The sequence below is a fragment of the Danio rerio genome, chromosome 6 (assembly GCF_049306965.1).
Source record: "Danio rerio strain Tuebingen ecotype United States chromosome 6, GRCz12tu, whole genome shotgun sequence".
NCBI classification, from domain to species: Eukaryota; Metazoa; Chordata; class Actinopteri; order Cypriniformes; family Danionidae; genus Danio; species Danio rerio.
Window position 1 is genome coordinate 50705744 of NC_133181.1, and position 18320 is coordinate 50724063.

Genomic DNA, 18320 nt, shown 5'->3' on the forward strand with positions numbered 1-18320 from the left:
GTTTACTGTCATCATGACAAAGATAAAATAAATCAGTTATTAGAGACGAGTTATTAAAACTATTATGTTTAGAAATGTGTTGAAAAATTCTTCTCTCCGTTAAACAGAAATTGGGGAAAAAAAATAAGGGGACTAATGATTCAGGGGGGCTAATAATTCTGACTTCAACTGTACATAACATTGCAACTACATCTAAACTAATTATCATTATAGTATTAGCAGATTGCTTAATATCTGCTGACACTGCTTCATCAACAGGCATTCAACTGACCTTAAGACAATTAAATACATATCCATGTAAGTACATGTCCATGTACTAACCCTAACTCAACCATACAGTCTACAATATGCTTATGAGAATTGGTTGACCTGTAGTTGCAATGTACTGTAACTCAACAAAATGTGTATCAAAATAAAGTGATATTACCACTATATTGTAATATCGACTTAAATTTTCACAAATGTTTTAAAGAATGATCAAATCCAGTGAAATAATGAGCAATTTAAGCGAGTGACGCAAATAGTGTCGCCATATTAATGAAGTCTTACACCTTCGAATTCCAAGTTAGAGTTTTTTTAGAAAACAAGGATCGTTCTCCACACAATCACAAGCAGAACTGGAAGGAGTGGACTTTGGCATAATAAAAGCTCTGCTGCTTTCGTATTATGCTTGCTATCTCATTAGCAATCACTTCAAAGCTATTTGACTGCTTTCAGCCTTACTCTGCTTCCCTCATTTTAAGTTTTGAATACTTCAGCTCATTCATGCATCCCGAAGGGTGTAATGAAGATCACAACTTCCATGATTCCAAACTCAGTTACAGCATCACCAAACTATGCCTTTGTTTGTTGTGTCTAGTGGCAAACAAACATGCTGTGCCTTTAAGTTGCAATGTTGCCATCAATCAGCTTTTGTCTAAAATTATCCAAAAATTAAGCAAGCTAAAAGGTTCAATTCGTTTCAGCTAAAATGTCTTCTGATACAACCACCCTAATAAGACTGAGCTTCACTTGTCAGTCCATCATGTCACAAACTAAGCAACAAAGAAAAGAGAAATCCACCCAAGGCTACATTTGTTCTGCACGGTTTATGCTCGAGTGCATTAATGCATAGTTGGCCTTTGAAGGGCACACACTTACTCAGATGAGTCTTTCAGTGCCCGTCAACATCTGACATGCATGCCATCTATCATTCCACCGGTCTCTAATCATAACAACTCACACAGGGCATGCAATTATCCGGCACATTTAGAAACAGGTACCTGGGCATGCTGAGGCCAGCTGGGACTATTTCATGTTTAGTTATACTTTGGAAAAAGATTTGGGAAAAAAAATGGCCTTAGATTTCTTCACAGAAGAGGAAGTGCTCTAGGGTCTAATATTATTTAGCACACTTCAAGTGCCAAATAACATAAAAATGGAATTTTAAAAGACATTTTAGAGAGTTTTTTAAAAAGTTAACAATATGTAATAGGACATTAAACTTCTTGTCTTAAATGTTTCATGTTTTTCTATTAACTTCAACTCACAATGTAATTTTAAGACAATTTTGACACTATAATAGCATTATAACGCAAGTAGACTCTTCCAAAAAACACATTTTATTCTTAAGAATATTTCAATTACAGTCCTTTTAACAAATTAATAATTAGACATTGGAATTAGAATGTAAAAACAGATATCCTAAACAAATTGATAACAATAAATATTTCTATAGTAATTTATAGTATAGTGTTTTTAACCATATTGACATTGACACCTGATAGCTCCTGTCAGCTAAAATGTGGCTATATGTATGGTTGATATATATTGCATCACCAAAAATAATTGAGGTCATATTCATGTGTTGTGTGATAAGTCAATATATTATTTATTGTAACAGGCATACCCAAAATCATGTAGTAAAGTTGCTGAGGATTTGAAAAGATAGACAAAACTTTAAAATAACATAAGTCCTCTTTAATGGCGTTAAGCTGAGTAATAATCTCTTCCAATTGAGGAAGTGCTCCAGAGTCTAATATTATTTAGCACCCTAAAAAGTGCCAATTACCATAAAAATAGTATTAAAAACGAACTACTGGCTATTTAAAGAATTTTTATTTTTTAGAAAGTTAAAAATATATAAATAGGACATTAAACTTCATGTCCTAAATCTTCCATGTTTTTCTATTTACATCCACTTTCAGTTTCTCATTAGAGACAAAACATGAATTTCTTTCACATTGTATTGTGTAATTGAAGTGATCATTTGCAGGTGTAAGGTTTTTGCAAGCAAATAACAGAATGAATAAAGCTTGAACAAGCTTTGACTTGATTAAACAAGTGTGTTTGAGAGGATCCAGTGCAGCCTCAGTGGGGATGAACAGTAAAACACCACCTGATGTGTGTGTTGGGATGTAGTTTCCATGGCTCTGTGCTCCAGAGAGCTTATGTGATGTGTGTTATGATGCACGGTTTTCCCCTTGAGCATTAATGATGTTCGCAGATCAGGAAAGTCATCCAGGATATTTCTCTTAGTTGAGCAGTTTGCTTTTAGGAAAAATCCTAATGCTCTTCAAATCTGAATATTAGATTTTAAATCATGTTAATTATGGCAACTAGAATGTAGATTTTGCTATTCACCTTCTTAGTATTTGTGAGTAAATGCGATCTCTTGAGAATAAGATGCTAAGAATTGTGAGAGTTCATTCACTTGTTTTTTTTTATCTTTAAGAACAAGTCAAAATGAGAACAACATTTCGTTTAAAGAGTCAGTTTTGATACTCATTTGTGTATCAAATAAAACTATTCTACAGAATACAACATGGGATGATAACCGTTTTCAAAGTATACCGTGGTTTGAAAAAGTCAAGGTTTTAATACTGCCAAAATTTTCAGCAATACTGTTTCTAAGGTATGTGTAAGATTTTTTATTTACTTTTTAAAAAAGTTTTTTAGGACAACAGTATCTCCGATAGAAAAGATATCCTAAGATGCCGTTTTAAATTGTAAAAAGAAATCTGTGCTTTTGAAACAAATGAAGACAGCAGAAGTCAGTGATTCATGTTCATTATCCAGCCTGACATGTTCACTGCTCCAAAATATTATAAATGTTTCTCAAAATAAAATATATTGTGTTCAAATTTAAGCCCTTAAAAAGCATTAAATTCACTGAAACATGCTGTTGTGGGTCTTAAATACTTTTAAACAGGTCTTAATTTTAAATAGTTTTCCATGTAAAGCTATGGCCAATCGGTAAAACCAACAAATCCATCTAAAAAAAAAAAAAAAAAGTTTAACAAAATTAACATTTATTAAATATTTAACAATATGGTTTAATTGTCTTCCTTATATACATACAGTAACATTAGTTTAAAAAAGCTCCATGTTTTAAGCATAAAATTATGTTGTGCAAAAATTTTCTTTATTATAGCTTTTAAAACTTGTCTTTTTTTAAAAGCAAGTTTGTGCTAATAAAAATATATACGTATATAGCTAGAGTCTGCTTGTTTTGACACATTATTTAAAATATGTGGCTAAGAAATAACAGAATTTTAATTTTAATGTGGCAGTTACAAAAAATTTCAACTGGTTAATACTAAAAATTATGCCGCGTATAACGCGTTTTGCCATCTGAAAGTCTGAAATGTCATTCATAATGGTCTTAAAAAGGTCTTAAAAAGTCTTAAATTTGACGTGATGAAACCTGCAAAAGCCCTGTTTTTACCCAGACATTTAAAAATAATACATTTTAGAGTAGTAATCACAATACCATCAAACCTTGAAACCGTGATATTTTTATCTAAGATTATCATACTGTCAGAATTTTATACCACTATCTGGTCAGAAAATTAATACAAACAATTACTAAACTTATTATGAGAAATAAGCAAAAATCTTGTTGAAAGACTGCTCTTTAATGGCTCAGAAAAGTGGAAGTGATCTAAATGTAATGTGGATAATTTATATTTTTTATTCTTTTCACATGTCTATTCAATTGCAGCTGTAAAAGTTTGGCTTTAATTGTGTAATAGCATTTTGCCGCCTTATCTAAAATTTGTGGGCTATATCTTAGCTTATTTTAGTGCCATTTCTTCAACAATCCTCATTAGCTTCTGACACAACTGGAATTGGATCAGGTTATGTACAATAGCTTGTTAGGGTAGAAGAATTACAGCCATACAACAAAGTAAACAAAATGCCACTAAGAATCGTCTTGCTCAAGTCATGCTTGTGATCGAGGTTGATCAACAAGTTATTCCAATGTTTCATAGTCAGCGTCAGGCTCGAACACATATGGTAAAATCAACACCATCAACACTGCCCTAAAGTATGCAGGATTAGAAAATGTAGGCCTTTTGTTTCTGGCAAACCTTTAAAATAACACAATAATAGGTCCACTTTAATAAGGTAAAGCAGAGTACTAATCTCTTCCAAAGGAGGAAGCGCTCCAGGGTCTAATATTATTTAGCACACTTCAAGACAAGTGCCAATGAATGTAAAAATCTGGTTAAAAACTGACTACCAGGTATTTAAAAAGACTTTTAAAAGTTTCAGATAAGTAAACAGGACATTAAACGTCTTGTCTTAAATCTTCCATGTTTTTCTATTCACATCAACTGACTTTAAGTTTCTTATTAGAGACTAAATATGATCTTCTCTCACATTGTATTGTGCTATTCACTTTAATGAAGTTAAACCAATTACTTCCAAAATGAAAGCCAGGTCTTTATTTAAGGCCATCGAGAAGCATCTGAAATATTTAAGAGATCTGATTAGGTCAAACGTGTGATAAAAAGCCAACCTTGTGTGTCTTCAGCCGTACATGTGCTTGTTTTTAATGTCTTATGTGTTGTCGCTTTGCATGTAGTTGAACGTTCGACAGGAAATTTTGGGGTTTTCCAGGGTTGCGCTCTACAGGGAATAACTCATCGACTCCTTATTCTGAACATCCGGGAGAAAGAAAGACTAAGAGAATGTGAGCACAGAGGATTGAGTCATCTGAACACACCATCCCACACCATTCACATTAGACGGAAGAACATTCCCACACTGAACCTTTTCTGTTTGCTATTAACAGTCTTAAGAGAAGGCCTGTATTTGTTCCTGACGTCTGCTTCTTGTATCCGGTGTGCATTTTTCATGTGACAGAACACACACACACACACGTACTGTATATATATGCATAAAAGCCACATGCTAGCTTACTTTCCAGACAGTTGGAGTTCTTCAGTTCAGATTCTTTACCGCTCATAAACTTGAGGTTGTGATCTCACCATGCCCAGCTCTTAAGGTTTTGTGTGTATGAGTGTTCTCCTGCTGAGTTAACATTACATTTTAACACACTTTCCTGTGAGTCCTCCAGTCAAACACTTAATCATAATTTTAAAACTCATCCAGTTTCCACTGTAGTCCTAGATACAGAGTACTGGAAAACCTATACACAATATTACTGAAGACAGCAGCAAGACCAAACCAACACAACTAAAGAGAAAACAGAGAACAAGAATTAAAATTAATACTGCACACATAATTAATAAATACTATGTATTTACAGAGATGTTTAATAAGATGCATTTTTACCATTTGATTAAAACAGCTTAACCTTTTGTGGGGATAACAATAAAAAACAAAGACATTTTGACAAATTAAAATGGATTACTTTGGATGGTTATGGATAACATTCATTCATTTTCCTTCAGCTTAGTCCCTTTATTCATCAGGGGTCGCGCCACAGTGGTATGAACCACCAACTTATCCAGCATATGATTTAAGCCTCATTTACTCTACAAGTGACTTGCAGTGGCGATTGACAAGCGACTGTTTATTTCAACGTAGAGCGAGCTACTTCCGACAATCTGTCTATACGAGCGACAGCGACCGTTGGAGACCAGGTGGCGCATTGAGTGATGCGACAAAGTTGAGAATCCTTCAACTTTATGCAAATGAAGAGTGACTTTCTTGAGTGGCAGCCAATAGGAGCACCAGTAGAGCTCATGAGATCCTCTCTTAGCTCGCTCAAAGGCTGGGTGTATTCTCCGTGCTGTACACAGATACCCACCCACAGCGCCCACAGCGAAAGACAGCTACAACGTCACTAAGCCAATGCGCCACCCTGTCACACTATGGATAAAATGGATGGTTAATTTGTCAATTTAATATGGATTTTAAAAAAAATGACAAAACATCTGCTTGAAGTTGTAACATTAACCACTGAATTTATGCATGTAAAATTATTTCAAATGAAACGAAATTAATTTCTGTTGCTTTGGTGTTCTTTGAAGTATGCTTGATTTTTAATTGTTTTTACATATATTTTGCATAGTTTCTTTAGGTGTGATTCATGCATAGTTTTTTTTAAACTTCTAGCATGAAACGAAAGCAGCAAAGCTTTTATTATGCCACAGTTTACTGCTTCCGTTTTTTTCTGCTTGTGTTCACGTGGAGAAGAAGCAGCTAGTTTTTAATTAATCAAAATAGAGTAAATGCAGGAGAAGCATGGTTAAAACATGCAACTTTTTCACATTAATTTTTTTAAGTGAAGTTGCAGATCTGATACAATAAGTTTTTAGTTTCTGTTACAGACACATTCATTCATTCAATCACTTGTGGCTTAGTCCCTTATTTATCAGGAGTCGCCACAGGAGAATGAACCCCCAACTATTCCAGCTCGGGATGCTCTGATTAGGATTTTTGCAGCCGATACTGAGAACCAATCCCTTGTCATGGTGATCGGCCGATACAGAGTACAGATCCTGATGCTTTAAGCTTTATAACTCATAAAGCACATTTTCACAAGTATGATACTTAAGTGATCTCTCCTTGCCTACGAGAATAAAGCAAGAATGTTGCACATAATCCCCTAAACACGTCTATTATATCCATCAAAAGCAGCTTTACAGAAAAAAAAGGACTAAAAATGCTATTTGGAAACATTGCAATGATGGAAGAACAATCCAACATGTCCCAAACACTTGCGTTCGGTTCATGAGGTTGGCCACATTGTTGAGTAGCGATTGAGTCAAAAAAAGTGATTATCGGTCGATACCAATCTCCGGCCGATTGATTGAAGCATCACACTCACACTTATTCACACACACACACACACACACACACACACACACACACACACACACACACACACACTAGGGCCAATTTTGCTTCTCACAAAAATGCCATCTGGGCCAGCCGGGACTCAAACCAGCAACTTTCTTGCTGTGAGACGAAACTGCTAATCACTGAGCCATCGTGCCACCTGTTTCACTTTAACAAATCTGTGTTTAAAAATATGTATAACAAATTGATATCATACATTTTTTTGGATGTTTTTCATGACTTCATGTGCAGCTTAAGTTAGGAATTCACCCATCAACGTTTATGAAGTTCCTGTCATTTAAATGTGCAGTCATGCAAAGCGATATGTACTATTAAGTGTTGTCTGTATTTCTCGTTCCAGCCTATGCTCAAATCCAGCCCCAGGCTCTGATTAAGCAACAACCTCAACAGTTTGTCATTCAACCTCAAGCCACTCCCACCTCCAGAAGCCAACCTCAGTTACTACAGACCGCCTCAATCCAGCCCCACCAACAAACAGCCTCGCTGGGTATCCCAAGCTCCGCCCAGACCTCAACCGTAACGGGCATCATTCCAGTTTTACCCAAACCAGCTCTTCACAACCAGGGATCAGCTCAAACGCAACAGGCCACCATCTTCCATTCAACCGTAAGCCACCATGCACACACAGCTCTGGCCCATGCTAAAGCTCAGCCGGTCCAACTGACAGCCATCAATCTCCAAATACAACCAGCACAGAACCAGGTAAGAGACTTGCTACTTACTCTCACCACTGCCTTATTGTACATTAAAGGGATAGTTCACCCAAAAGTCATCATTTACTCACTCTTTACTACCTGTATGTGTTTCTTTCTAATGTTGAACACAAAGTTTTTCTGACGAAAACTGTAACCTGTAACCAATGACTTCCATAGTTTTTGTTTTTCCTACTATGGAAGTCAAGGGTTAGTTTTTCCCTCAATATCTTCTTTTGTTTTTGACAGAATAAAGAAACTCATAAATTCATTCATTTTTGAGTGAACTATCCATTTTACTCTATCCAACTCAGAGGCAAGTAAGCACTTTTATATTATTTAGGCTTCAAGGCTTGCTCAGGATGACAAGGAGAAGCCCACCTCTTTGGTCTTAAGAGAGATTTGCCCACCAGTACAAATCCATCCATCTACTACAACCCAAGGCACCGACCCACCTGAACAATCCAAAGCTGACACTGTTAATGCTACATCTCAAACACAAGGTACAGTGCATTGAAAGTCAATATTTGTAAAGTATATTTTATGTAATCAATGCAAGCATCAACAATGATTTTATTTGAGAAAGTTAATGTTTGTGCGCAAGTGCCCAATTACTCTTAAATGAAAATAATTCAAGTTGTTTAATCTTATATTGCATGTTTTACATTAGTGTTTAACTGTGCACTTGGGGTGATGACATACATCGTTTACAACTGTGTAATTGTTGAGTATGTCACTCACTTTATTAAAAACAAAAAAAATGTCCAGATAGGGCGATATAAAAAAAAATTATCATGTTTCATATAATTCGATATAGATAATTATTGAGTATTTTTTTTAAATATGTTTAGGAATATTAGGATTTTTTTAATTTAACCACTTAAATTTACCAACATTACAAAAGCAAATAGTTTTTAAGTGTTAAAGAGACTCCCAAACATGATTAATAGAATGTTACAAAGTGTATGCAATGGTAAAGTGTAAATACTGAACAATCAAAGCAAACCTTATGGTGTAAATAAAAAATGATACAGTAAACAACAAACTCTGTCAACAACACAAAGTATGATAATCAAATCTGAGCTTTTAATTAAGAAACCAACCGTCATTATTTAAATACATACTGCAATATTGCAAATTGTAAAGTTGAATGACTATGTTACCCCAATGCTACAAAATCATTCAGATGGCGTGCTAGTGGCTGAGATGCACAAAAAAAGAAACCAAAAAGCCACTCTGGCGACATCCTTACATCCTTTTTTATTTACAATCTCCTCACTGCTTCTATACGGCACTCATTTTAATGTGTGTTTTTATTCTGACCTGAAGTGACAATGACGCAACCCAAAACTCACACGTAAAAGGCACAAGCAAATTTCCTGCACTATTTTCTATGGCGTCTCTTGTAACTGTTTTCTCAGATTATGACAAACTGAGAAACCATTGCTGTAGCTGAAATGCAAGTTTATGGAGAAAAGTAAAAAGCACTGCAGTGTTTGGGTGCGCTGTGTTTTTCTGAGGAAATAAGTCTGCCGTTATAACTGAAATTTGTATATTCCATACAAAGTGTGAAGCAGATTAGCCTACCTGCATACACCACGGTGCACTCGAGGCATTCGGAAAAGTTCAAATGTTTTTAACAAAGTGTATCTGGAAAATGCATGTGCGTCACGTTCACACCGCTTGCACACCATGTGGACATCATGCAATTTGCACCCCTCCATTGGAAATGACAAACACCATAAGCTCACTAGCATTCCTTCCAAGGCGCGCTTAGCAGCCTCATTTTATTAAAACTATAGCCATCATACCAAAACTTCATGCCAAACTTTTTTTATTGTTATTGACAATGGTGTTCGGTCAATAAATACTGATACAAATTTTATCACCCAGCCCTGCGTCCAAAGAGACTAAAAGTATTGATTATATAATGAATCCTATTTAAATGCAGTTAGAATTACACAAAAAGCGCAGTAAAATACCTGTAGTGCAAATCGCCGCAGTTATTGGAGATGCCGTGAGGCCTTCTGGGGCTATGAACACATATCACTTGTCAGGAAACTGTACTTAAACCATTTCATTCTGACACACATTATTAAATAAAGATGTTCAGGTATCCATAGTTAGTTGGTCTTGAATACTTTTGATATAACCGCTCAAAAAATTAAGTAAACGCTTGGAGTTACACTGTTTTTAAGTATTTCAGCTATTTTTGAGCAGTAAAATAAATACATTTAACATTTAAGACATTGGAAGAAATGTTTTGTGTAGTCAGACGTTATAACAGGTTTGTAGAATTTTTGGCTGAAAACATTAGAGAAATGGAAACTTTAAGATGAGGTATTTAAATATATATTGTTATCTATTATATTTACCTCTCAAAAATTAGTTTTGGAAGGGTGAGATATCTGTAACGACCCATTTTTAAATGGATAGTTCACCCAAAAAATGGAAAAGTCTGTCATCATTTACTTATCATCCACTTCAAAACCAATTTCTTTCTTTTGCTAAACACTGGAGAAAGTTGGAAAGCAGCAGCCATTGACTTGCATATTAGGATTGCATATTAGTTAATGACTGCTGCTTTCCAACTTTCCCCCAAAAAAACTACTTGTGTGAGAAAATGGTGATAAAATTAAATTATTGGGTGAACTATCTCCTTAAATAAGATCAATAATATCACAGAAACAATAGTGTTTATTTTATACAACAGTGCAGCAAACAATCATCAAGAACATTTAGATTTCACATGGCCTCTTTAATATTTTAATTTAGACATCATTTTTAGTTATTTTATTTTTGTTTACACTTTCTTTCCTGAATCTGTTTTTGAACAAATCATCTGAGTCAATGGTTTAATGATCCATACATGAAGGCAGTCAGTTGTTTTGATTGAGTGTCAGGGCTAAAAACTTAAGGTACCAGATAGGGAAGCTCCCATCGATCAGCCGGAGATTGGTATCAGCCATTAATCACATTTTATGACTTGATCAGTTTTGCTTATCTGGCCGATCACATAAACCAATTGTAAGTGTGTAAGTGTAAGATGCATTTTAAATTCTTATGCATCAAAAATGCACTCCAAACTTTTTATTAATTGAGGCATGTTGAATTATTTTTCAATCATTTGCAATGTTTCCAAATTGCATTGTAAGTTATTTTTCTTACAATTCTCTTATCTATTTAATCTATTATTTTCTGTAAAGCTGGTTCTGTCCACACTAAATGGTAACTAGAGACGTGATTATATGCAACATCCTTCATTTATTCATTAAGGAAAGGAGAACACTCCACTTAAGAATCATACTTAGAGGGAAAATGTGCTTCATGCAATGTTAAAGTTATATAAACCTTGAAGCATTAGAATCGGTACTCTGCATCGGCCGATCACCATCTTCCACAAGGAATCGGGACTCAGTATCGGCTCCAAAAATCCTGATTGGAGCATCCCTAGTACATGCACCCAAACCATTTCATTCTGACGCACATTATTAAATAAAGATGTGCAGGTATCCATAGATACTGTAGTTAGTTTTGAATATTTTTTGCTATATAAATAAAGGAAACACTTACATCGTGTTGTTTAAGAGTTCCCTTTATTTTTTGAGCAGCATTATATATATACATTAAACATTTATTTAAGACATTGGAAGAAAAGTTTATTGTAGTCAAAGATGTTTCAACGGGTTTATGGAAATTTTTGCTTAAAATATTAGAGAGAAAAAATGCTGATCGGAGCATCCCTAGTACCAGCAATTCATTCATTCATTTTCTTGTCGGCTTAGTCCCTTTATCAATCCCAGGTCGCCACAGCAGAATGAACCACCAACTTATCCAGCATGTTTTTATGCAGCGGATGCCCTTCCAGCCGCAACCCATTTCTGGGAAACATCCACACATACACTCATACACTACGGACAATTTAGCCTACTCAACCGGAACACGCGGAGGAAACCAACACGAACGCAGGGAGAACATGCAAACTTCACACAGAACGCCAACTGAGCCGAGGCTCAAACCAGCGACCCAGCGACCTTCTTGCTGTGAGGCGACAGCACTACCTACTGAGCCACTACGTCGCGTACCAGCAATAAATAAATAAATAATAGCACACAAATTACAGTAATAATTAGGAGAGATAAACTGTTTTGCCAACACTGTACACCTCTAAATGTGCACATACATTAAACAAAATGATAAATAAACAAACAATTTGGATAAATTATTAAAAATAGCTTTTGATAATAAAATATTTACAACCTGTGTAAATGTTATAATCTCTAGATTATAATGAACGACTGTGGCACGCCAACCAGTAAAATATAAAACATAATAGTTCTAAAATATGAATGCAATAAAAACATAAAAGTCAATATATTATAAAAGTGGTATAGTAAAACAAATGATGGCTGACCTTCTGAACTGTATATTTTATCATTTACAACCTAAAAAGCCTCTTTTAAGAAACCGTTTTGCTTAAAATATTTGCTTGCACTTCCGTTTTGTCATTTACCTATTATCTACCACAAATGACATTCATTCGATAGCCTACAGCCTTGAATGTCAAAATAGACTAAAACAATCACATGCATTAAAACAAAAGGCTTCTAACTCCCACACACTGAACCAAATTTGTCAAAGAAGGAGGCAGATATGGGGGCGTGCATTTCCCAAGAATGTTACAGTAATATGGCCAGAACTGACAGTGGGCCAGTAACATTCATTTCTAGAATGGCAAAAGCACAACCAGAGGAATTGCACAAGAGACAAGCTGCAATTCTTGCTTCAGACGATGCATAATATAGCGTGCATTATAAAGGACACTGAAAAAGTCTGTAAACCACCAGAGAGTCATGTGACCTGCCACTTGAGGCTGTTTCTGCTGCCATCCAGGGAAAGACTGAACCGCCTTTCTGGCAGTGTGTGCGGTGCCTGTGCGTGGGAGTGGAGTACTAGAAAAGGCGCAGCTCACTCACTGCATGTGTGGCGTAGTAGAAAAGCCCGCGCTGGAAATTCACTCTTTATATCAGCGAAACAGGCGTGTGGATCATTATGAGGCTTCCTCCGTGTTTTGAAGCGGAACTGAAGTGCGCCCCTGTGGGAAATGAGTTCTTATTGCGCTTTGTCGGTAAGCTACTACAGTGTGTTTTGATGGCAGTAGTTTGTATTGTACTGAGACGCGCTGTTTTAAAACGCGACGCGACTGACGTGAGCTATTTACTCGCAGAAAGGGTTTAACAGAAGACGTGTATTTTAAGTAGGTGATGATGGGTTGTTATAGTTAACACACACACATACAGAATGATATTATGTACTCACCCTCATTGACGTTTCAGGAGTGATTTCTTTTTGAGTGTTCTCTGACGGCTTATTCACACAGTGACGATAAACCTGTAAAATAGTAACGTTACATGGACTATTTTGCTCGCAGAAAGTGTTAAGATGTGTATTTTTAAGTTGGCGTTGAGATGTAGTTTTCACACACAAACACAATGAATTTTGCACTTACCCTCATTGACGTTTGAGAAAAAGTGTTTTTAAATAAAGTAATGTTCTCTGACGGCTTATTAGTAACAATAAACAGTAAACATTATGTTTAATTGAACATTTAGCCTATTCTGGTTATTTAATAGGTTTGTGTGAGAGTGAAATTTTAGTCGTTATTGACTGATAATCTTCTCACGTGTTGATCTCTTCTGACAACAGTTAAATTAAAAATGGCGTAAATCGCGCGCACGGATCATTGACGTAAAAATCACATGACCTTATTTAAACAAACCTTTCTTCACATTACAAAGCTTTTGTGTATAATTATTGCTTTAACACAATTTTTATTTCTGATTTTGTGTTTCATTAAAGATATTAAATAATGTGTTTAACATGAAAAAGCCAATAATGCTAAAAAAACATTATTATTAGACACTTCTAGAATCTTAAATCAACTATGATTACCTGCAAACCAGCTTTTAAGACAGGGTGCAAATTGTGGGGGAAAGCGGAGCACCTGGGGAAAAAAACCCACACGGATACGGGGAGAACATGCAAACTCCACACAGAAATGACAACTGACCCCGCCGAGGCTCGAACCAAGGACCTTCTTGCTGTGAGGTTATCGTGCTACGATCAAAAAAATCCATGTGACCACTCCTATAACGGTTCTTACCATTGTGAATTCATCTATGCTAGAAAAAAAGTCGTTCAACAGTCTGAAACCGGCAAATTTAGAGCACCGATAGACACCATAAAGCAGGTCACAGACCGGATGCGGAACTCAGCACTGCGCACACATGACAGTTGGAAGTATCACACACCAGACGCACACATTCGCACGATATTTAAAATGAAACTATTTAGATGGTGCTCTGTGGCGTGGCAGAAAAATGAACAGTGTCCTGAGTCGTGGCTGAGCGCCGCAGACAGCCGCCGACTTGCGGCACCGGTGTGTGTACCCTGATAGAAATAGGGTAAGGCAATGTCGACCAATTTGGCATCGTACGATGTCTAATATGAAATATCGCCATGTACGATGGCATCTTCGTCATTGGCGGCGGTGAATTAATTCTGAATAATTAATTCATAACAAATTAATTATTTGTAGCCTACCATTTTAACCACCTGACCCGCATGGTCTTTGTTTTACCCATAACCAAATCATAAATGAATACAGATAAGTTACACACATAATTACCACCTGTCAATCACTTTTTCCGCGGGACTCGTGAATAGGCAGAGTGATCGGTGTCGTTTTAATGGCGTCGACAAACTTGGTTGGTACAAAAGATGCACAACCAACAGGAACCAGCCAACAGGATCTGAGGTTTTCGCTAAAATTTCTAAGTACAAGCGTGAAAGCAAAAGACTGAACCAGTCTACTGACCCGCTGACTGCCTGGACTCACTGTCTCGAGCGCATGACAATCTGTGTGTGTGTGTGTGGTCACGTGATGTGCGTTTTCAGCAGTAGTGTGGAAGGAGGGCTGCTCAAATGCTAGGTAAAACGCCAGAGTGGATGTGGATCGTTTTCATTCTAAAATGCCATTTAAAGACCTATTAGTGTAAACAGGGCCTGAGTGTCTATTTTTCACGAGCAGATTTGCAATAGGCGCAGGGCGGAGGATCGTGGTGTCTGTCAGCCATCGCCAATGGACGATGGCATCGTCTATCGGCCCAACCCTAGACAGAGACCTATGTTTAGAATTCTAAAATGCATGGTGCTGCATGGTGCAACACGGCGCATCGCCAAGCTGTGCTTCTGGTGTGCAACCCTCTTAAGAGTCCACAAGACTGAATTGTCATAAATTAAATTGTGTTAGTTTCTACATATACAGTAGCCTAAAAATAAAGTCAAATTAGATGCATAGTTTGACCTAAAGTAAGCCGAAATAGCTAATGAGGTCTGAATACACTAAATAGCCTATCCCACAGAACACTGAAAACGTAAATACATTTGATAAATAAATTAGATGTAATTTAAATAAACACATAAACTTGATTCACATGTATTACACAAACTACCGAAACATTACCGAAAAAGTGGATGATTTAAGAGATACTCTTTTCCTTAAGGCAGACAAAAACACTTTGGAATGTTTTCATAGTGCTTTTTTTTCTGTCAGCACAATAAATTCCACTACATATTTTAAGACCTTAAATGTCCGCTTCAGCTGCAAATTCACAAAATTTTACAGTATGAATTACAGAATTTGGCTGATTATATAGGGTACATGTTATTCCATGAAAAATCCCTTCTTTTTGGCTGGTTGTAGTATTTTCAGGAAAATGTTGTGCTTAAAAAAAGATTCCCAAAAGAAAGCACAGTTTCGCGTGCTTATTTCCAGCACCAGCAGGTTTTCCTCTGTGATGTTTGTGCTGCTGATGTTGTTGTGGTCGCGGTGGTGATGCTCTTGTTTCTTCTCCTTCAGGCTCAGTGGAAACGGCGCGGGAGCCCACGGGAGCACAGCTGACATCCAGCATGACCTCCGCAGTCTCCAGTGAGCCTCCGCCGGCAGCTGTGATGGGAAATACCACACAAAACGGAGAGAACAAACCACCTCAAGCCATAGTGAAACCACATGTTCTGACGCATGTCATTGAGGGCTTTGTTATCCAGGAGGGAGCCGAGCCATTCCCTGTAAGTTATGATGATCAAATGTATTATTATTATTGTTGTTAAAATTATAATATGTTAGATTAATTCAATATATGTTTATTTCTATAGTGCTTTTACAATGTAGATTGTGTTAAAGCAGCTTAACATAGAAGACCTAGTAAACTGAAACTGTGTCAGTCCAGTTTTCAGAGTTGAAGTTCAATTTAGTTCAGTTCAGTGTGGTTTTATTTTACACTGAACAGCAAATCCAGCCATGCGCAACTCCACAAGTCCCAAACCAAGCAAGTCAGTGGCAACAGTGGTGAGGAACAAACTACACCAATTGACAAAAGTGAAGGAAAAAAAACTTAGAGAGAAACCAGGCTCAGTTGGGCATGACCATTTCTCCTCTGGCCAAACTTCCTGTGCAGAGCTGCAGTCTAGGTGCTGGAGGCTGAAGAACCCTGGACACCCAATGTGGAGAAGCAGCAGGTGTACAGGCTGGGCCACGGGATCAGTTCGAAGACTTGTCTGTCACTGGAGTCTTACAGGGATTAGTTTCATCTTCTCTACTCCTCCATGACCGCCACAGCATCTGCCCAGGATACAGCCTGGTCTAGGATTATGGAAACCTCGGAAATACTAAAAAACAGACCAACATAAGTGTAGATGTCGTTCAAATTATGATATCTTTTGGGAAGTGTTTCCAGCTCCGGCTTATTATTTATTATTAGTATTATTATTTAATGAAGTTGGTTATACAAATCCTAATAATGATAACAATAAAAATGATGATCGTCTTCAATTAATTAGCTATAAAAATTATTTATAATAATGATAGCTTAATGATAATAATATGATTAAATACATTGGTGTTAGTTATTATTAGTAGTAATAATAATAATAATAATAATAATAATAATAATCCTTTACAATTCTATTTTATTATGTTATTAAAGTGATTAGTTTAGTATTACTATTTATAGTTTTTTAATACAACATAAAATTATTATTTAGTGATTTACTTCTTAGTAGGTACAATAATTATAGTAGTAGAAATAATACAACACAAATAATACTACCACTACTCGTAATAATAATGTTTTGTGAATTAATATTACTATTTGTATTTTTAATACAACAATAGCTATACTAATTCCAGTTTATTATTATTATTCAGTTAGTTACTTTTTAGTAGTAATAAAAATGATAATATAATAATGATAATAATAAAGAGACTACTACTACTACCAATAATAATAATTATTATTATTAATTCATTTTATTTTAAACATGATTTTCAAATATAAACATTAAACATTGTAGAGAATTGTCTGCATATTCCAACCAATAATAATAATACATTTTATTTATAATGTTTTTTTTTATGTATATATAAAACCAGAAGAGCTACAACAACAGATAAATCAAACATGCAATAAAATACAAGGATTCAGCATCGAAGAATTATAATATATAAACACATTAGAATTATTTATTCATTTCATTCATTTTCGGCTTAGTCCCTTTATTAATCAGGGATAGCCACTGCGGAATGAACTGCCAACTCATCCAGCACATGTTTTACACAGCGGATGCCCTTCCAGATGCAACCCATCACTGGGAAACACCCATACACACTCAATCACACACATACACTACGGCCAATTTAGCCTACCCAATTCACCAATAGCGCATGTCTTTGGAATGTGGGGGAAATCGGAGCACCTGGAGAAAACCTACGTGAACACGGGAAGAACATGCAAGCTCCACACAAAAACTGACCCAGTCGAGGCTCGAACCACAACCTTCTTGCTGTGAGGCGATTGTTTTACCCACTGCGCCACCACATCACCCATTAAAATGATCAAGAATCTAAAATTGCTGGCCTAAAAAGATTTTTTACATCTTCCTTAAGCTAGCTAGTGTGGAAGCGCCTCCCATAACCTGGGTATATAACAGAGAAGGCCCCATTGAATAAAACCAATGGCTTTTGAAGAGTGAGAGAATCGCCAAGCAGGAGGTGCTCAGAGAGTTATCATTATCACCCTAATATCATTATTTCTGTGTACTGTATTGTCAGGTGGAAAGACCTCCGGTGGCGGCCGAAAGCCCCAAAAAACCAGACACGCAGCTGCCCTCAGATCCAGAGAAAACGGCCAGCAGCAACTCCCTCAGTGCCACAAACTCAGACACAGAGGAGGCTGGACAACAAGGTGGACATTTCATTGAGTACATTCAAATACAACAAATACTGGAGGACTTGTTTGTTTTTCCAAAACACATGATCTTTTTATGTGTCATGGCGCAGTTTTTAAAGATTAGAAACCTGAACAAATGATGCGCTACGATTATATAAGTGATAAGAAATTTTATGAATCTTAAAAGTGGAGATAACAGATTTGTTTTATAGTAATGACAGCACATAATATTGTGACTAGACAT

General features: G+C 36.2%; 1 protein-coding gene and 1 long non-coding RNA gene across 10 annotated transcripts in view; one reads left to right on the forward strand and one right to left on the reverse strand.

Moving 5' to 3' along the window:
- LOC141386356 (uncharacterized) overlaps window positions 1-13529 on the reverse strand; it is a 45356-nt gene extending 31827 nt beyond the window's left edge. Inside the window, exons 1-3 of one of the 3 annotated variants that reach the window (XR_012408206.1) lie at window positions 13297-13529; window positions 13107-13178; window positions 5491-6102 (exon numbers count right to left, since the gene is read on the reverse strand). This is a non-coding gene — a long non-coding RNA (uncharacterized lncRNA). Of the gene's footprint in view, window positions 1-5490; window positions 6103-13106; window positions 13179-13296 lie in introns of those variants that run through there. The other 2 variants (XR_012408207.1, XR_012408208.1) reach the window with 2 other exon arrangements.
- Window positions 1-18320, forward strand: part of phc2b (polyhomeotic homolog 2b (Drosophila)) — a 62019-nt gene that overhangs the window by 37187 nt on the left and 6512 nt on the right. For 6 of the 7 annotated variants that reach the window (XM_005172100.5, XM_073952756.1, XM_009302666.4 and 3 more), the window contains exons 8-11: window positions 7436-7797; window positions 8131-8290; window positions 15709-15917; window positions 17959-18091. In XM_005172100.5, coding sequence (XP_005172157.1) covers window positions 7436-7797; window positions 8131-8290; window positions 15709-15917; window positions 17959-18091 — 864 coding nt within the window. Of the gene's footprint in view, window positions 1-4849; window positions 5717-7435; window positions 7798-8130; window positions 8291-15708; window positions 15918-17958; window positions 18092-18320 lie in introns of those variants that run through there. The other variant, XM_073952758.1, reaches the window with a different exon arrangement.